At 37.9% G+C, this 21,419-nt stretch overlaps 1 protein-coding gene across 3 annotated transcripts; it reads left to right on the top strand.

The window, feature by feature from the left end:
- Positions 1-299: 299 nt before the first annotated feature.
- On the top strand, positions 300-20,670 carry tmem161b (transmembrane protein 161B). 3 transcript variants are annotated; one of them, XM_077231626.1, is made up of 12 exons: positions 301-533; positions 5,403-5,506; positions 7,039-7,125; positions 9,963-10,060; positions 10,172-10,328; positions 13,696-13,847; positions 14,675-14,735; positions 14,897-15,037; positions 15,549-15,662; positions 17,502-17,676; positions 18,331-18,427; positions 18,512-20,670. In XM_077231626.1, the coding sequence occupies exons 1-12, from the start codon at positions 531-533 to the stop codon at positions 18,775-18,777; spliced, it is 1,455 nt and encodes a 484-aa protein (XP_077087741.1). In that variant the 5' UTR covers positions 301-530; the 3' UTR covers positions 18,778-20,670. The 3 variants fall into 3 exon arrangements, with proteins under 3 accessions (XP_077087742.1, XP_077087741.1, XP_077087743.1); XM_077231627.1 differs by lacking the exons at positions 18,331-18,427; positions 18,512-20,670 and adding an exon at positions 17,926-18,312 and having other exon boundaries at positions 300-533; XM_077231628.1 differs by lacking the exons at positions 301-533; positions 5,403-5,506; positions 7,039-7,125; positions 9,963-10,060; positions 10,172-10,328 and adding an exon at positions 11,042-11,123 and having other exon boundaries at positions 13,376-13,847.
- The last annotated feature ends 749 nt before the right edge of the window (positions 20,671-21,419 follow it).

Raw genomic sequence — 21,419 nt, 5'->3', positions numbered from 1 at the left:
TAGTAAATTTGCACTGACATTCCTCAGTCCCGTACAGGGTTAACAACACCGGTAGGAAAACGTCACATGTGCTTCTTTCCCTACTTCCGCTGAAGGGGTCCTGCAAGATCCTTAAGTCGCCCAAAACAGCGCCTGTTTCAAAAATGAGAATAATTCACCGTTCCTATTACCTGTATACTTAACAATGTGGATATAAACACAAAAATAAATGTCAGTAATGAATTTGAAACATTATGTGATACATATTTTCATTATTAAAACATTCTTGCAGTCATTAAACCGTACAGGCTGTCGGTGACTGCCCAGTGCCGAGAGTATGAGCGTGACCTCTACTGCAGTTGAAAACACAGTGAAGCCGCGGCTCGATCAGTGGGATGTTTGTTTAGGTATTCGTTTTACCTGTCAACACAGTACTCTCAACTACCAGCACCGTAAGACAGGCTTATGTGCTCCGTGCCGCTGGATCTCCGCTCCGGGGTGCTCAGAGTGTCAACCGGCTTTGAGATCTATCACTGCACTGCAACATCAGTATGGTAAGTGAGCACATCATCTGAATGCATTATTACTGTAATGTTTCTATTAATGCATGCTAGTTATAAAACGAGAGGATATTTTATTTATCTGTTCATTCTGATGATAGATGATCCAGATCTAGAAGCATGACTGCAGACATTTCTTTACCTATATTACGATTGAGGCCATTGCATCGTATGGGTGTAAATGTATGCATAGTTTTTAAACAGGAATGAAGAATGATATAATCTAGCGTCATTTTAATGGTAGTTGTAAATTGTGGACACGACATGCTAGTAGGGGGAGGATGTGCCTCACCTGGTGCAGGTGCTTTTGACCTCAGAATGCCCTCCACTGGGTGACGTCATGGAAGGACACCAGAGGAGATCTCTTACCCACAGAACCAGAAAAAAATGACCCAAAAGTTCAACCCAAATGAAAATCCTGTCATCATGTTCTCAGCCTCAAGAAGTTTCAAACCTGTGTAAACTATTGATTACATGATGGGAAACACTTAAAACATTGTGTTGTGAAATTGGAAGATAACTTTTTACGGAGCTATATTTAGATTTTCAGTACTTTGCACTTGAACTGTTTAAGTAGGACCCCTATGTAACGGGTGACAGTTTTGTGGTGCTTCTATTGATAAAAAGCAGTTGCAAGCATTTTATCAAATACACATACTCATCTCTGCACCAATACATTGTACTGAAATTTTTTATTTTTTTTTAATTAAGTTAACTTACACTGGAAAGTTTTCCTCAAAATATTACGATTTCGGGACACACAAGTAGGCTACCTTAACACGATTAATTATGGAATACGCTTAGCCTCAAATACCGCTCAGACATGAGTTAGTTTTTTTTGCGCACATACTTCCATAGAGGCCAAGACTGCAAGTATTGTTATTTTACATTCTGTAAATGCTTGATTAATATTTAACTCTCAGCAGAAGTTCTGGATCGCTGGAGGCAGTAGCTACATTATAGATTGCTTTTATATGATGTAGCTTATGTGGTTTTAAGGTGATGCAATTAATATATCATATCATCTAATAATAATGCTATTACATCAGTTTTAGGTTGATGTCAGTTTCTTTCCACACTGGCATTAGTCTTTGTGGCTGGTTAAATTATAATATACAACATATCAGTGAGAACTTAATGGAAGGAAATGAATTGCAGTGTTTGGACATGTCACCACAGGTTTTTTTTTATAGAGCTCAAAAATCCATACTTTACCAGAGCAATTCTCCTCCTAACCATTATCTCGTATGGTGACTGGGCTTCTAGACCTGCTGGTTATCTTCAGTGGCCCCCTTCAGAGCTCATTTGGCCCCTGTGCTGTCCAGGTCACTGCTAGACTGGCAGATAAGTGTCCCATGCTGCTTCAATTACCTCTTCTGCCCCAACCTCTCATGGTGACTTACACTGACCGATCAAACTTCCCCAGCAAGGGAGGCATCACATTTTTTATGTCACGCTTTTAAGGAGAATGGCCAGGATGTTTGGCTGGTATCTTAAGGTGTTAAGCTTTTCTGATGGTTTGAGTTGACAAATGGGAAGTTGCTTGGAAACTGACTCATCTCAACATTTGAAAACATTAAGTTTTGCACTTCTACCTTCGGGAAATATCCCCAAATAATCCTTCATATTTAAAAATCCTTATTCCTCTATGTTTTCTGAATGAATAAAATATGTATTTCTCCATGAATTGTAATATCTTCAAAAAGTGGGTTATTCACATAAAACTGATTGCTGAATTTCCTGAGCACTTTTATCATGCCAGTGTGTCTTAAAACAACATGTTAAAATATAGGGTACAACGGGGCTAAAGGCGCACCGGGGTAAAAGGGTCTCTTGACTTTATTCTCTTTGAAACCAATAGATGGCACAAAATTCAGCTCTGCACTTGGATACACGTGGAAATTTTGCTGATCCTTGATGCGATCGCAGACAGCAACGCAAAGTTGATTCTGCGCTAATTTTATGTAATATTTAATGTTTTTTTAAAATGTTGTAGATTTATGTAGCAAATGAGAATCGATAAAATTGTCTATATTTTGAGACAAAGGTCTCTGTTAATGATTTTCAGCCAAAATAACCATAAATAGTACAAACTTTTGCTAAAGTGATTGTTTTGAACAAGTTTTAACTTAGACATTATTAAAGATATATTATTTAGCTAAAGTATTTGTATCAATCCTTTGTGCCTTTTGCCCCATGCTGTCCCACACACGGGGTAAAAGGCCCCCCTCGTCACCTCATACATTTATACCATTTTTAAACAAGCAAACCACTTTTATGATTTATTTTCACACAAAATCTGTTGCTCTGTCAATTTTCAATAAAAACATATAGGCTATATTATATTTTTCTGCTATCATACACTATGGGAGCAGTGAAAAGTGTGCCTTTAGCCCCGCCAGTCTCCCATTCATTCATATGGGCTATGTAATTCTCAACCATGGCAATGGGATACCTGTCTGTTTCCGGTAAAGTGAGGTAAACATTAAAGGCTGGCTTGTGTTCTCTCAGAGATGTTTGTGACCAGCAGTGAAAAGAAGCATGTGGCTGCTTTCATGCATTTCAGACCAGCACATTATAGCTATTGTGCCATTTTGTGGCTCTACCTCAGTGCAGGTACTGGCATTTGTCAAAGTGGTGAAAAGCGGGATTAATTAAATATAACGTTTCAGTTGTTATGGAAAGCTTTGCATGTGTGCTGCACATCAGCGTGAGCTTTTCATAGTGTAAGGTATAACGAGAAGCTCATTTTTCACAGTGTTTTACTATGAATTAAATGACAGCCGTGCTTAAATATCACAGCTGTTGATCCTCTGACTGGAATAGTTGATGCTGTGGTTTTTTAGTAAACAAGCACAGAGTAATATGTGGTTGATTAGGGAAGTGAAGACAATTGAACTGATTTATTTATTCTTGTCTTTGATACAATGAGCAAATAAAGAAATATAATTTTTTTCAGTTGAAAAAAAGATGTACAATCCTTTTTTTTAGGGATGCCACAAAATTTCAGCCGCCCATAATTGTCAGCTGAAAATTGTCCGAAAATATTTTCCGCCCCTCAGTGCCTAGGTTTCACTCTTGCGGTGGGACGCTCCGCTCAATATACCGCTCTATGCACGTGTGTTCAGTTGCTCACGGCCCATGAGAACGCTTCACTCGTACCCCTCATGCTAATCCAAAAAGCAAAGTCTTGTATACTAAGTAAACTGCAGGATTTTCAAGAACATGGGACCATTGCATTCCACAACTCTTGACAATTAGGCTCCAAAGTCGTGGAACAGAACTCAACGAGTCAACCTTTCAACCTTTCAAAATAACGATATCACAGAATGTTGCAGATAATTCCTAGCTTTTCTGTCATGTGATTGAATTGCTCTACAATATGATTCATGATTCCTTCGTTCCTGAGTGACACGCTTCCCATGTTGCCATGTAAATTTCTTTTGTGTGAGTTTGAAAATGGCTAGCTAGACACTTAGCAATTTGTGTGGATCAGCGATCATTTGAATGCACATCACCATCCTCAACATAGGGTCAGGACACTGTGCCTTACACGCGTGGATGGTGAGATTGCCCATTGATGCCAGCAGTCCTCCCATGCTGTAGCTGGGATAGTTTGATGATTGGGTGCTTAAGGAAATTACAGAGGAGGTGCTTGACTGGGGAAGTCAGCATCATTTGCAAAGGTTATTACCTTTTGAGGTAACAAATTCATTACTTTTCCCTTGCTCTGTAGACTTTTTAGTCAGTTTTTTTTTTTCACTTAAAGGCTGCCCCACACTAAATCAGATTTTCAATATGTGAAGGGCCACAAACATGACTAGTGTGTGGAGTGCCACTATGTGACCAAGACAGCTAACCACACACAATAGTCCATTCACAAACTCTGGAGTCTCTGCTACGAACACGGGCAAGCTCCAAAATCTTTCAAAGATCTCTCACGTTCAAACGTGACTTTAGAGTAAACAAACATGGTAGATGGTGTACAAGAAGTTACTGTAATAGTGTTAGGACTGCTTTTTACAGAAAATTCACATCCGTTCTTCGTCACTCTTAGCACACATCACATCTAGGGATGCACGATGTGGTAATATTTAATGTTATCGTTATCGGCCAAATAAGAAAATTTGGCCGATATGTTAAAGCCGATCAATAATGGATTATTTCCTTCAGCTGATACACTTCAGATGCACACTGTTTTTTATTTTTTGCTTGAAATATGATTGGAATCACTTCAAAAAAGGAAGATGCAGTTAAGTGCAACATGTGCAAGTCTGTCATATACGCTGCATACAATTAATTTGAGAACATTATTATAATTGTGTGCTTGGGACATGGATTTAATGGTGAGGACTTTTTTTTGTTGTAATCAGGCTCTCAAAAATGTACAAATTTTGATTTAGATTTACCGGCCAATATGTCGGTTATCGGCTTTCAAATATAAAGAATTATTGGTTATCGGTATCGCCCAGCATTTTCATTTCGGTCCATCCCTAATTGTATCACAAAAAAATCTGATGAGATAATCTGTTTAACCATCAAAATAATCGGGACTTTACCTAGGATTGTCAGAAGGGGAGAATTGGGCCCAAAATCGGCCTGATTATATAGTGTGTGAGTGCCTTAAGACATGCCATTTATTTTTTTACTCAAATCTGCAAGAAAATTTCAAGTATTTTGATTCGTTTTATGCTCATTTTGCAGGACCGCAAATTTCACCTCAAATTTTGCTAGTTTGGTTTCAAAATCATATGTTCTTGCCAACCAAAACGGCAATTGGGGTTAGTAACTAGTCTGAATGCTGTTCTGTGTTCTTGCTGATGCGATCAGAAAGTGTTCTAATATTTCACTCTTTCCCTTCAGGGTGTGATCAGTGTGCAGCTGGTGGTTACCATGGTAATGGCCAGCATGATTCAGAAGATCATACCCCACTATTCCTTTGCACGATGGCTCCTCTGCAGTGGCAGGTAATGAGGAAGTACAGCCCACTGTGCCACTCTGGCATCCCTCTCGATGGTCAACCTAAAATGGCATCTTAATCCTTAACAACACAAACCACAGATCCTGCTCCACTTCTGCGAGCATATCCTGTGTTTTATTGTTAATATTAAGGGTCCATCAAAAATGCATCATTATGGGGTTTCAGTAAGACCAAAGGGTATCATCAAAAAGCGCTGCAACCCAAGAGAACTGCTAACGAAAGTACAAGCCATCCTTATTTCCCCCCTTAATTAGAGCCATATGTGTTTAGAGTAAACAGCTCCTCCAAATGTGCTCAATAATTCATCTCTGCTTGTTTTTGGCTGTAAAAATAGTTTGGGAAAACTCTGGCTTGAGTGCAGGGCTTGAAGTGTTGCCCAGGAGACTTTCATAATTATTTTTTTAACGAAGTAAACATGCAAAAAAACAAGCAAACTGAAAGCGGGACAGCCCTCGCAGGGCTCGTGACAGGCCGGGTTTCTAAACAAAGTTGAAGGGGTTGTGGTAAATGTTTGTCACCAAAGATCTGCTCATTTTATTAGCATCAAACAACCTTTATCATTAGAAAAATGGTGTACACAAACATTAAAATTCATGTGATCATCTTTGTGTCTACCGTGAGACATAAAAGGAGAAATTCAGGAAGCTGCGCTTGTCGCTCTTTTCCATGCAGTTCCACTGAATCCAGACTGAAGCTTCCAACCTTTAAAAAAGTTCAGATAGGCACCATAAAAGATTTATGAAAGTGGTCCATGGAATGAAAGTCGATCGGTTGAATTGCATGTTGTTTTAGACCCCATTGACTTTCATTGTATGGACACAGACATTCTTCAAAATATATTTTCATCTGTTCTGTCATAAAAGTCATAAATGGTTTAAAACTAAATGATGACCAAAACATTTTTTTTAGGTGATTTTTAAACAAAACTTTCTTTTATTAGTAATCGTCTTTAAAACAACAGTTCTGACCAACATTTTCTTTTCTCTACCATTCAAAAGTCTGGGGACAGTAAGACTTTTAAAAATAAATGAATACAGCAATGATGCATTAAATTGATCAAAAGTGACTATAAAGACTATTACAATGTATTTTTTTTATTTCTTATAAATGCTGTTCTTTTGAATTTTCTATTAATCAAATAGTTTCAAAATCCACAAAAATATTAGCAGCTTAATTGTTTTCAATATAAGAAATATTCAAACCAGTATATTAGAATGATTTCTAAAGGATCATGTGACACTGAAAACTGGAGAAATGACTGCTGAAAATTCAGCTTTGACCTCACAGGATGGAATACATTACGTTTTAAAATATACTCAAACAGTAAACGGTTAATTGTAATAATATTTCACAATATGAATGTTTTTCCTGTATTTTTGGTCAAATAAATGCAGCCTTGCATTAAGAGATTTCTTTCAGAAACCCAAATGCTAGTGTATTGAATGGTAGCATATATGTTTTTCTAGAGCTCTGTGTATTTCAGAGATGGTGGTGATATACTTCTCTTTGTCTTGTTAGTCTGCGTTGGTACCAGCACCCCACAGAAGATGAGCTGAGGGCTTTGGCAGGAAAGCAGCAGAAAGGAGGAAAGAGTAAAAAGGACAGGTACAACACTGCATTTCTCTAGATTTGTGCACATTTGACTTTTGTTTGACTGCTTGTGAAGATCAAGCAGCCTTGTTGCCTATGTTCCGCCGTGGATAAAAGCTTTGGACTATGCGTGCAGTGCTAATTCCCTGAAAAGGTAGACTAGCCCGTGTCTAGCAGCTTAGTTTTGATAGTCAGCTCTATTATACCTACCTCCTGTTCTCAGACAAAAGCCCATTTTTGCTCTGCAGGGAGCTCTTGGGCCATTTTGTCAGGCAGGTATGCCACAATCCAGAGCAGAGAGACTACCATACCCACAGTGCTTTTGTGCTGAACACCATTGTGCACACTGACCTATGTAAACAACAGGGACCCGAAGGAGAAGTCCAAGAATCTCAGGTTCAGCTGGCTTGGAGCCACGGGGCAGAGAGCTTGCATACTAGACTCGTTCACGCTAAGGCCTCTGCCCCTTTCCAATATCCCACCGCTCCCAGCAGAGCCCGACATTCATTTCTCTATTCTTTGTCATGCAGACGGCATTGGAGATGGGTGGAAATATGTTTGATTTGAACGTTGTGTGGATTTAGCTCTTTTTCAAGAGCGAGGAGGGCTCCTCTAATCCCCAGTTAAATGTGCAAACTCTAGTGTTTGGTTTCCAATAGAGACAGAGCCCTCAGTTAGTCTGCGGAAAATCTGCTGTCCTTTGAACCAAGTTGCCGATCCCACACGTTGATACCCGTTTTTCAGTTCTTTCTATTCTTTTACTTGCTCGCCATAAAATTGTATATTAAATGTAGCTTAATTTTTAATAATTAGGTGCCCTGAAAAGTTAAATTGGTCAAAAGGGACAGTAAAGAATCTTGAAAACAAATGTATCACAGTCGCCACAAAAATATTAAGCTGCACAAATGGTTTCAACACTGATTATAATAAGAAATGCTTCTTGAGCAAGAAATCAGGATATTAGAATGGGAAGGATCATGTGACACTGAAGACTGAAGTAATGATGATGAAAATCCAGCTTTATCACAGGAATAAATTACATTTTAAAATGTATTAAAATACAAAACTTATATATATATAATTTCACAACAGTAATTTTGATCAAATACATGCAACCTTGGTGAGCACAAGAGACTTTCAAAAACATAAAAAAATCTTCCCGACCCCAAACTTTTGAACAGTAGTGTATAGGTAACAATTTTTCTAGTCATAATTATGTGCATTCATAATTGTTTGGCCAAAAACTGAAGTTTATCTTTCTTTCTTAATTTTCTTAAAATTATTATTACTATTTTTGTTATTGTTTCAAATATAAATATTTCTTTATAAAAAATTAAGGAAAAAAATACACTTCAGCTTTTGGCCAAACTACAGACTACAAAAAATTTCACCAATCGTTTCACAGCACTTTACAAATATGTTATGATGAATTGTACTGCACTACAATGATAATAAAGTGTTTTTACATAATGTACACTATTTCAATGTTCTCCAAAATCCTGTTCGGGCAGGATTAGTTTTCTAAACGATGTGATTTCATTAACTGATTCTGACGGGACTAACATCTCTGTTTATTACAAAGGTGGAAGTGTGTTTTGTAGATGCAGGCGTTACAGAAGGTCATGTGCTGCGGTTGCGTGTATCATGTATGCTGTACATGTCTATGAATAATTTATATTGCCATTTTAATAGGGGAAATCCTATTTAAATTAGCTTCACATGAGTTTATAGAAGTGGCTGTTTATAATAATCCGACATACATGAACAGAGAAATCAACAAAGTATTTTGACTGACACTGATATTAAGATGATTAAAATCATCTCTATTGAAATTAAATGAAAGCATGAAGAACTTTGGTGTGTAAACGGTAGCTCAGGTATGTCAAAACACACATGGAGGAGAAGCATTTCTAATAAAATATGGGCAATCACAGACTCTCTAATGGGACAGGATTAGATTTCTCTGAGGAGTGTTAAGTTTGCTGAAAATCTCTTGGTAATTTACCCTGAAATTTTGTGTGAAAAAACAGGGATTGAAATCACAAAGAACAATTGTGAAACACAAATATCTCTAACGTTCTCGAGGAAAACTAGTCCCATCCGAATAGGGCAGAAGTTGACTCAATATTACTAATTCATTGTAGTCTGTATTGTAGATCAAATTTCAAGAGCAAGTCAGTAGTCAACATGACAGATTTATGAAATCATTTCATTAGTTTAATCAACTTAAACTCTGACATTCCATAAAAGTTAGCTGAGTATTACAAAATAAATTGAAACAAAAATGTCTTTTGAAAGTGGGAGCTTCTGAACTTCTCACCCTGATGATGACATCCCACTTCACATAGCAGCCATGATTCTCACTGTCAGGAAGAAGATATGAGTCATGTGACGCATTGCATTGTGTAATGAGGTTAAATGCCCCATCATCTTACAACTGAAGCCACTTTATAAGAGTGCTGAAACATCATAAATGAATGGATAAAGTCTGTCTTATCTGGGCAGCAGAGGATGATAACGGCGGCTACTTGGAAGAACATACTGTTTTCATTTTGAAAAAAAAAAAAAAAAATCATGAAGTATGCTAATTATTATTATTTATGCATGGCTGAGATTTTGAGTAATGCACTCTGAAAAATAAATAATAAACTGTTTTGTTTTATATTCAGTTTTATTCAAAAGCATAAATAAAAATCAACTTTAATACAACTTATTCAGTAATACTGGCAAGTGAATGGTTTTGTTTTTTGGCTGAAATGTCCTTGGTAATGTGTGCGTGTTTGTTTCAGCTAAGCCTACTTTCATACTTTGCATAACTATTATATGTGCTATGTTCACGTTTTACTTCTCAGGAAGTACAATGGGCACTTGGAGAACAAGCCCATGACTATTCCCAAAGACATCGACCTTCAGCTGGAGACTAAGTGCATTGCAGAAGTGGACACACTTGGTAACTCACCTGTTGTCATTATATGCCCAATGAACCCTTGAGCTTAAAGGATCTTCTTAGAAAGTCTGGTTTCTAAAGCTTCTCTTTTTGTCTGGCTATCTTTTTGTCTAGCTCTGCATTATTTTCCTGAATTCCAGTGGTTGGTGGACTTTACTGTAGCCGCCACTGTGGTGTATCTCATCACTGAACTGTACTTCTGTGTGGCGGAGCCCAGTGGAGAGATGAACATCAGTGTGGTGTGGAGCCTGCTGGTCTTGGCCTTTGTCATGTATCCCTTTTGAGCTAGAAATACTGAAGGAGTTTTTCCTCTTCCCGTTTCATCTTTTGCATTGGTTTCCCTCATATTTTATTGCTATTAATTCTTGCAATTATTTTATTATTAGCATAGTTGACACATAACATGGTCTTCTTTCCTATATCGGGATTTAATTTAAAAATGTATGTACAATACAAAAAAAAAAAATTGGGGTCAGTACGTTTTTTTGTTTTGTTTTAAGAAAGTAATACTTTTATAGAGTGCTGCAGTGATGATGTAAAATAGGCCAACCTGGAATTCAGCATCAACGCTGGTTCCCTCGACAAAAAACCTAATATTTTTTTTCCCATTGGCTTGTAAGGGTGTGTGACACTTTGGTTCAATCAAAACTCTTTGTTAGTGCGGTTCATTTGAATAAGTGTGAACGCTGCCATCCGAATTATCGAACACTGGTGTGCACCAAACAGCGAGTCTCGGTCCGCTTCCATAAAATATAAAAGCAATGCAGACCAAAGACATGTAAACGAACCAAAACCAGGACATGATGTCACAAGATGTGACCCTAAAAAGGACAGAATTATCAAGCAAACCAGTTTTTTCTCGTCATAATCGCGATGTTGCCCATCACAGTTTGGTAAGGAGAACCGCGTCTCTTTGCAGCAGATCTTCGTTTGTGTGTGATTCCTGCTGCTGTTTTGACTCCTTTACACATTTTATAAGCTCTTCACGAGTTCTCAGCTGGTCAAAATAACATCATATGCACATACAACCAGCGCATTCAGCACACAGCGTTGTTTTGGATGTTTGGTAAGTTCTGTCTAGAAATATACGTCATAAAATAACATATCCCTGTGCCTTTAGATTCTGTGTTAAAAATGCCAGTGTTAACGCCAAGCGGAGCAGAACTAAATGGGTTTGGGTTTTTTTATCTGGGCCAAACGAACCAAGTGAACTGAAGTACAAGTGTGAACAAAAAATAAGCTCTGTGATCAACAAAAGTTTATGATACTTGCACGTTTTGTCCATCAAGATCATTCAAAAATGAACACAGCTTTTATACATTTTGAATCCTAAATGCAATCGCCAGAAATATAAAGCTAACATTAGGCTGTAAACTAACTACACCACGGTCGCTCAACTTTGAGATCACCACCACCAAGCTTCGACAACTCTTTCAGTCATTATTAAAAAATAAAAATAAATAAAAAAATTATATTTACATTTAATCATATTTTAATCATTAATGTGACTGGTATTGCCTGTGTAAATATCAACGCAACAATACTACAAATTAATTTTAATGGTTGCCAGGGTATTGCTATACGTTTGCTTGGATGTGCCTTGTTTTTATAGCATAGTTTTAAAGAGAGTTCTAAAAAGATTTGAGGTTAATCATTATTCTGTACACTTCAGTTTGAGGTTTAAAACCCATTAGTAAACGCAAACATTAGTAATGGAGATGCTTAACAAACACCACTAGTAATAATAGTCGTTATTAGTAGTTAATAAAAAAAATTCTCAAAACATGATTTGACTTGCATAGGGAGCCTTATGTTATTTTAACAGAACTTCCAGAAGGAACTTTTAAAGTACTTTATTCAATAATATGTCTATAGTACTTAAATGTTAAAAAAAAATCCTTTGTAAAAGACAACCCTTGTGGAGAAGCTCAATTTTCACAGTCTCGATGCGAGGACAGTCTAGCCATGAGTGATGAAAGCTGCACCTGTTGCCTTTTACCTGCTACTTTCCCCTTCTAGTGCCGCACCAAATCACACACATTAACCTCGGCACAGTCCACAAAGATCAATCTCCCTCCGCTCGGCACTGCCCTTTACCTAGCTCAGCCTGCCACAGAAGATTGGAGGCCCAATTTTCACGGCACACCGGACTGATTTGCCTGGGAAAAAGAGAGGAACGAAGGAAGGTGCCTGGTAGGGTGATGAAGATGATGACGATGATGATAGGTCTATATGTGTGCAAATGGCTGAATGTGGACAGGAGGGAGACATTTTTCCTGATCTCAGTGGAGAGTGTGTGGTGGGGAAAATGGCCTTGTCAAAGAGATGGTCACTAAAACATTTCCTCAGATGGCCGGCCGCTTGCCTTGCAGATTTGCACGACGTAGCCACAAGTTGAATGATTGACCTCAGACCAGTATAATCAAAACGAGCACATATAGGCAAGTGGTCGTAACAAAGAGGCACAGCTGGATGTTTTCTGTCTGCTGTTGACGCTTTTCAAATTTGTCGTTTCTCACCGTAAGGATATTATCTTTGACACTGTTTGACTGGCATGTTTTAAATGCGTTTCTCTGCTGCTGTGACACTAAATGTAAGACTTGTACCATGACTTTTTCATTGATTTTTGCCAATGCTAGTCGGCAGATTTTGGGCAGTTAGTTGACCGATTTCATAGAAAATTATGTAGTGTAGACTGTAAACAGACCTTTTTTTTTTTAGCTACAGGCTTTGATCCCATTCAGTCGGAGGACATTAAATAATATGTTTGATATTTTAAGGTGATTTTGAAACACATTATTCTCATTTTTCAAATGTTTCTGCGTGAGTTTGGTTTTCGGCTTGAAAATGACTTGAAAAGTCTGTTAGTGTATGATCCTCAGTTATTTAGTTTTCTCTGGAACCATTTTACAAAGTCTTCAAGTGTATGTTTTTGATGGAATGGTACAAAACTTGGTAAAGGTTTTGGCACTTGTTTTGTGAACACGCACATAAAAAAAGTCATGAACATGATTCGAAAAGGTTAAATGGTCCTGAAAATAAATCAAACTTGTATTGTTCGTGGTCAAGAATGAGCGCATTTGAAATGAATTTTTCGTTTGGTTCTGCGCACAAACAAATTATTACTGAAAGCTCATTTTTTGAGATGTCAACTTCAAATTTGGAACACAGTTTGTATCGATTTATGGATTTGAATTTTCTCACAGTTTTAGAGCAAAACATAAAATATTATAATACAAAAAAAATATTTATTACATATAAAAATGTATTTTTGTGCATTTCCATAAAAATAAATTTCATTTTTCTAAATTTTTTCAGAGAGTTTATATGTAGAATCCATCAGAGTAATGGCACTTAAAGGAAAAGTCTGCTAAATCCAACAGCATAATCTATCAACCGCATATATAACAGATTGTAAAATGAAGGAGAAATGCGTCTATACTCTTACAATGGACGTCTATGGGGCAAGTATACAACAATTATTCTAACCCAATATTATTAATTATAACCTAGAATATTTCTTTAATTAGGCAAAACATTTATTCAAGCCTTTTTCTGAAGTTTTTGGAGAGCAATTTTAGGTATAGTGTACAAAAGTGCCCTTTGTGACCATGTTCCTTAGCTTTATTTTTTCTCAGGAAGATCCTTTTCTCCCTCACGGCTCACTACTTCAGACTAGAGGAGGGCGGTGAGCGCTCCCTCTGCATCACCTTTGCCTTCTTCTTCTTCGTGAAAGCAATGGCTATCCTTATTGTCACAGAGAACTACCTGGAATTTGGCCTCGAGACAGGTATAGTAGTGTCAATTTGGGCGTTTTGTGTATCGTTATTTTTTTTTTTTTAAGAGTATGTAGTAACAGAATTTGAGACCGTTTTGTTCTAAAATTAGCACATGACAGTGGAAATATTTAAAACCGGCAATGAAACTGTACGTTACATTATTTCTTAAAAAATTTTCTCTTGCGTATTTCTATTTCATCACTCACATCATCATACACTAACCAGTCCGGGAATGAACGTGGGGAGCTATTGGTTTCTCTTTTTTTTATATATTTTTGTTTGTAATGTCACTTAACACCAGGAATGTGGACACATGTAGACAATAAAAGAAAAGCTTTTGGCTTCCCAGTTTACTTAATCAAAGTAAAAAGTGGTTTAACGGTGCTTGACAGTCACCATGCTTTCATTTTGTAGACCATTTTAATCTCTTTGATTTGAATCACTCGCATCACTTCATGTCATTATGGCATTAAGATTTAAACTATGCAATAGGCTACAATAAGTTGAGTGTTTTTGTGCTGATACCTTGGCTGATTTAGGTCTGTCATGGTTCTTCATATTCTGTGGTGTGGTTAGTTCACAGCAGAAACTTAATTGAACTTTTCCACTATGAGGCAAAAAAAAATTTTCCTATATAATGGCAATTTTTTTTATATCCTTGTTAGATGTATGCATCATTAAATTTTTTGTCAAATTCTCACATTTAATGTCTAATGCATAATGTCTAATGTTTAATGCATATCGCACACCCCTGCATGACACTTTTTTGTGACATTTATTTATATTGAAGAATTTCTGTCGATATACACTTTCTATCCTTGTTTTTCCCCTTTCATAGGCTTTGCTAATTTTTCCGAAAGTGCTGTGCAGTTTCTGGAGAACCAAGGCCTTGAGTCCCAGTGAGTATTATGGGTAGTGTCCCCCCACCCTATTTGTCAATACAGAGGGAGTGTGTGTATACAGTATACCATGTCTCTGTGTGTTAGGATTAAACCGTGTATGTGATGGTTTGGGCTTCCCTGTGGTGAACAGGCCTTGTTCTCTTCCTCTGCCTCTACAGGGGCCCTATATCCAAGCTGACCTTTAAGCTGATCCTGGCACTGTTCTGCGCTCTCATTGGAGCCTTTCTCACCTTCCCTGGCCTGCGATTGGCCCAGATGCATCTTGATGCCCTCACGCTAAACGACTGCAAAGTCACACAGTAAATGTTTCAACATAATATACAATTTATGTTGAAACCAGTCACTTTTGTAGTTTGAATTATTTGTATTTCTTTGCGCTTTGAAAGAGTATATGATTTGTCAGCTTGAATTTGTATTGAAATATTGAATCCACTAGCAATATTGCCATGTTAATTCACGTGGAGCATCAGTGTCTGACTACATCCTCAGCAAGTTAGCAGACCAGTATTACTGCAGATGGACCTGTTCTCCATTTTCAGCCAGCGTTGGGCTTTAGGGTAACTGTTTTACAAAAGAGGAGTTAGGCATTACACATCTCACATTGCTAATCCTCTTCTGCTCTCATGACACTATGAGGCTTACAGTTAGACCACTTTAAGGCCTGGATTACTTCCATGCTTCTTGTGCTGGTGAAATGCTACATTTAAAGCAGTGGTACTGCGTGATAGTTGATGTTTACTGCTCCACTGATATTGATACTCTTGTGTGTTGCCATGTCTAATGGTTTGTTTTTATGCATCCATCCTTTAGGACTTTGCTGCATATCAACTTCTTGGCCCCCTTAATTATGGTACTGCTATGGGTGAAGCCCATAACAAAGGATTGCATAATAAATCCCACATTTGGGAAAGATAGTGTGCCTTTGTGAGTACCACATTTTACAATATGTGTTTTTTTGTCAACATGACATTTTGCATTACTAGTTTGTCGAATTTTTCTTGATTAATAAAAAAAACTTGTTTTGGAGTTCATCAAGACCCTTTGTTTACACCAAGGAAATTCACTTTAAAGGGACACTGTGTAGGAATTTCTCCCATTTAAAATATATTCTTATCGAATTTCTAGGTTACAAAAAGTAAACTTACAAACCTTGTTTTTAGCACCTTCTCTACATTACTCAATAGCAGCTATTCATAAAAGAGCCTGTTTAACTTTTAAGTATAAGTGTTCTACTGTCTATATAATAAAGTACACAACCAAGCAATGAAAAAAAGCATGTAATATGACTTGGCCTACCTGTCGAGGAGAAAGCAGGCAACAGCGTCTCTTTTGAAAGCTTTCTCCTGCATTAACGACTCTTGTTTTTTGTAATCTCCGGTCACGTTTCCTTTTACGTTCAATTTTGGACTTGTTTTGGCGACGAGGATTTCTTCTCCTGAGGCTCGGCATATGTATGGTCCGCCATTAACAATAACAGTGCATTATGCAGCCTTTTAAACTTGCCGGGGCAGTGACAAACGCCTCTCACTGCTCTGCTCCTCCGTTTCTGCTGCTTTCAGTTACGTGTGACGCTGGCTCTGAACAAAAACGCGTTGGCCTAGTACTTTTTGACCCTCTCTACTATTATATTTTTTCAAGATGGCAGAACGACATGGAAGCCTCCGTGAACCTACCCGTCACATGTATATAAAGATAATAAATTCTTCGTTTACGAGGATAAGTCAGATAATTGGCAGAGGTACACCATTGAGGACATATTTATGAATAAAAATACTGATTTTAGATGGTAAATTACCTAAAAAAGTACACATAGACCCTTTAAAGTCAACATGAAATCTAAATTGTCCCCGATTACTTTCTTAATACACATTCCTGGTTTTATTGTACATGATTCATCAGTACACATTATTCAGAAGAATATTAATGTATTTTATAATTAAATAATTGTTTTTTAATATTTTGTTCTGCCTGAAATGGCTTTGTTTCATGCCATGAGTGACTGGTGGAAATTATGTTGACAAATAGCCCACACACTCTTACGACATTTAGTAAACATTTTACTTCTTGCTGAATTCGTATAATCTCATTTGTACGTTTTTGTACTATCTGCTTACCCCCCACTGATGGTTACGTTGAGGGGTGGACCGTCATAATTTTTTCTTAAAAAAAACCTGTACGTTTTCGTGCAAATCAAATTGTACGAATTCATTCAAAATCGCCAACTCATAAAATAGTTACGCTTTCTCATGAGATCAAATAGGCATATAGGTGATATATATATATATATATTAGGCTGCTGTATGGCGTCTTTCAAAACCTTTCCAATAGTTAGCAACAAAGCAATTTAATGTCAGGTAATGTTAGAATAATAAACGATAGCAAAAAAAATTGGGAAGGGGTAAAAGGCATTACTATTGTGATAAGTAGATCTCTTGGGGGTGAAGTTGTCCTTCAGCCTCCAATGGTATTTCAGAAAGGGAATTATCCTTGGGCAATCCACTCAAACACCCATTCAGGCTCCATTCTCATGTGGAATGCCCACTTTTCACAATCCAATCAATCCAGTCCTGCCCTATATTTGTTTTACTCATAAATCATCACATTGCGGCAGTAAAATGGGTTGTGAATGACATTTCTTGCTGACCTAAAGAGATGTTATTTCAGTGAGAGATTTGTTAATTCTCTGCTCAAGTCACATCTTAAGGTTTGGCAAAGTTTTACTCACCCTGATTCGGTGTGTCGCTCCTCTTCATCTGCTTTCAGAATGTCTGAGAAGACATACGACACGTTGCGTCTGTGGGTGATCCTGCTTCTGTGTGTGCTGAGACTAGCCATGATGCGGCATCATCTCCAGGCCTACCTCAACCTGGCCCAGAAGGGCGTCTTGCAGATGAAGAAGGAAGCAGGGCGCATTAGTACCGTGGACCTTCAAAAGATGGTGCTTATCGCTTTTTGTTGTTGTTACGTCTTCTTATTACATGACTACTTATCATCTCAGCATTTTTTAATGTCAGAAAGAATGCTAATAATATTCAATTAAGTTAATGTGATGGAAAGCCATCCTTTTATTTTTCCCGATATCCCATCTATCCAAAGTATCCCATCTTCACTAGGTTGTTCTTGTGATGTTTGATCTGATACTGGTTAATAAATGCACTCAGGGACCCTCTTGTGGCATCCACTCTAGGGGCCTACATTACAGTGTCGACATTCCTCAAAGGTGGAAATATATCGGTATGAAAAAGGACTGCGTGGCATTGTTGCCCTCAAAGCTCCAAAATGAGGAGGCTATTTGAGTTTAGTGGAGCGCAAGGATCAAAACCCACAGCACTCCACAGCTGGAGCTGAGGAAAAGAGCCCGTTTGATGTTCCAAGCCATAAGTGAGATTCGCAAATGGTTGTAGAGTCGCAGGGGTGTCTGGTCTTACATCTGCTCCAAAATCATATGCTCGAAGCCTCCCTCTGTACTCTGTACAGCTCCCAGTGAGTCTTCAGCGAGTCTGTTTGATGAGCTCCTCTCCAAGCCAAGCTGCTTGTTTTGAATGAAATTTGCCTAAATGTTTTAACTGCAAATTTGTTTTTCCTCACACAGGTCGCCCGAGTCTTTTACTACTTGTGTGTAATAGCACTCCAGTACGTTGCACCTCTGGTGATGCTGTTACACACTACTTTGCTGCTAAAGACATTAGGTGAGACATTAGGTTCTTCTCGACACGTTCTCATTTGCCTCGGTGGGGTTTCTTGAATTTTTCATAATCTCAATTCACCCCCAGGTGGATACTCGTGGGCGATTTACCCCGAAGAGAGTTTGCCGTGTCTATCAAATGAGGACTCGAGCCCCGCTGAGGTGGGGAAAGGCGGGATGCAGGCTTCGCAAACTGTGGCCCAGCTATCGGTTGCTCTCGGGGGATTGAGGACTGTTTTCTCCCCCTTGCTTTTTCGAGGGCTCCTGTCCTTCTTCACATGGTGGACCGCCGCCTGCCTGTTCTCCACCTCTCTCTTCGGCCTCTTCTACCACCAGTATCTGATGGCTGCATAGCATCAGGAAGGGCTTGTTTTACTGAACTGTGTGGCACGACGAGGCCCTGGAACATTCCCCTTTCCTGCAACCATATCAGCCGGGTTCTTCTCTGATGTGCTTCCTCCATGGACACATTGTTTTAGCCTAACAAATACAAAAAATGACAATAGTAATAATGCAGTTACTGTTATATTCATCGAATGGAGGATGGCATCTGAAGGAGACCACAAAAATAATACTGATTTTTTAAAAGGCGCTGCAACTTTCTGCCGTCTTTGAGCCACCATAAGGTTGAAAGCAAGGGATCACTCATAGTCTTTTACATTTTATTATTTAGTTGAAAATTATGACAGATGAATTTCATAAGAACAGTGATTTTTAATAGTGTTTTTTTTATGTTTTACTTCTCCAAAGTAGAAACTGGGTTCTGCCGTAGGAAAGGTTTTCATTGCTGATACATGAAGAGGAAACAGTGATTTAGTCGAGCTTGGAGAGTATATTAAGGGGATTGATCGAGAAGAAAAGTATGTATTAAGAGTGTATTTATTTCAGATGGACTAAAGCCAGCCTTCTCATGAGGAGAGTTCTTGTTTGACTGTAGGAGACTGAGAGATAATTTAAGTGTGCATGTGCGTGTGAGAGTGGTGGTTTGTGTGTTAACATCAGTGCCTGCAGGCTCCCAGTGACCCCTGCTGCTGGTGGCTAAATCTAAAATGGGCATTTTGATCATGTATAAAAGCTAACTAAAAAAAAAAAATTCTAAAGCAGTGGCCTCCGCTCTTCTGATACCCTTCCCCGTCATTTAACCGGTCAGATGTTTCACTTTGAATTTCGGGTCCAGTGACTTCAAGCACATGCTGTAAGCGTGCTCCATGTTTCTGTATGGAGCCTATTGATTTTCTGTAATGCATCAAATAACAGGATAACAGGATTTATTTCATGTGAAGGTGCCAAGTACGCTTGTATTCCCCCATGAGTGTGTGCAGTACTTCCTGCTGGAAATCAGAAAGCACACATGCAGAGGCAGAACATGTGGCTTGATCACAAAGAAACATGGGGTTTAATAATGTCCACTTTAATATTGTGACATTTTGGCTCTACAGTTACAAAACCAGACATATCTGAAGTGTTTTTTAAATCATTTTTTAGTTTTTTGTTTGTTAGTCTTTTTTTAGTGTTAACCTACTGTAAAGTCTTACTCTCATCCTCCATTTATGAGTTTTTGGAGGGTATGCAGACAATGAATGTATTGATCCTGCCTGATTTTTGATTGTAGTTATGATGAATTTTATTTTAACAAATCTACCCTTGGGCCCCTAATAAAAGCTAATACAATCTAAGCTAATTATTGCTTATTAAAGCTTATTGTTTAGTTAGCTTTTTTTTGGTTATCATCAACAGCATACTTAATGGCAGTAAAATCCTGAACTCAAATTTTGAGAGTTTTTCTTTTTTATTATTATCAAGCCGTGAAGATTGATGGATGCAATGGGGAGTTTATTTTAACTGTAAACATTCACAACCTTTGGTAATCATTAGCAAGGTGATTTTAGTCTCGCCTATTGGGGTTTCTCCCCCTTTCCCCACCATTAAAAATGAAAACAAGTGACCAAAATGTATTAAAAATTTTATTAAAAACCTACCCCCCCCCCCCCCCCCTTTTTTTTTTAAGATGTTTTCATTAAGCATGTCTTTAAACATTTCTAACCCTAATGCCAAATAACAGTATGAAGTTTAGAATTTATCTATATTAAATTGAGAAGACAATTCACTCCCCCAGTATTCCAGTAGGGAGGTAGCTGGGATCTGTTTTAAAACCCCTTAAATGGCTTTGTTGGTCTTTAATGCATTTTAAGTACTTATCTTTATTTATTACTTTTCACTTTGTTTAATAAATGATTGTCAAGAAAACATGACTTACCTTCTTTTCTTTCTCTTTTTTTCTCTCGATTTTTAGAATTAGCATTATTCATTATACATTTTGGTGGGGGGGTCGGTTCTGCTCCTTCAAGTGACGCTGGATGGAGCAATGTCGTCCTGAGTGCTAGTCGACACTGGCCTCCTCTTTTAGTTGCGCTCTTGGATCAATGAGACAAATTCCAAAACAAACAGCCGAAGAGGCTCTTTTCTTTTCATAAGAAGACTCCATTCACACAAATCATTTATGAGGCCCACCAAACAGTGCTTTTGAGGGTCGTCGTTCCCAGAGCCCGAACGATCGAATCTTCTCGAAAGGTATCTTTTTAATGACCGATCTACTGTCTGTGATAAATAATGAGAGTTTCATTATTGTGTTAGCTCAGTTGAGTGCAGAAAAATAAATAATGAGAACTTGTAATAATGGGTGACCTAACCTTGTTCTTTTTGTCCAGAAATGAATAGACTGAAAGGAAGGACGCTTGAGAAAGATAACGAACCCTGAGCGCTTTGGTTTTCCACAGAGAGCTGTTTTCAAAGACTACTTGATTTCCCATAATGCAAATACACACTGGAACAGTAAGTTCACATGCGTGAACACGTTAGTTGCAGAACAGACATATTTGTGTATGGATGCATTGTTTTACATGTTTTAAGAAGAGGGACGAGGGGGATCTACAACATGATCTATCATATTTGTTGTTATTTATATAGAGCTGTTTTCAAAGACTAGACTAGGCTAC

This window comes from Siphateles boraxobius, unplaced genomic scaffold (assembly GCF_051911475.1).
Source record: "Siphateles boraxobius isolate OS27281-9 unplaced genomic scaffold, OSU_SipBor_1 16, whole genome shotgun sequence".
NCBI classification, from domain to species: domain Eukaryota; kingdom Metazoa; phylum Chordata; class Actinopteri; order Cypriniformes; family Leuciscidae; genus Siphateles; species Siphateles boraxobius.
Note: the sequence above shows the minus strand (reverse complement) of the source record. Positions and strands in the feature narration are given on the sequence as shown.

Bases quoted from the DNA above. Each gene is read 5' to 3' on its own strand.
- tmem161b (XM_077231626.1), top strand. The intron at 10,329-13,695 runs GTATCCCTTTTG...ATTTTTTCTCAG, and splicing joins CTGGTCTTGGCCTTTGTCAT to GAAGATCCTTTTCTCCCTCA. The intron at 17,677-18,330 runs GTGCTTATCGCT...TTCCTCACACAG, and splicing joins CCGTGGACCTTCAAAAGATG to GTCGCCCGAGTCTTTTACTA.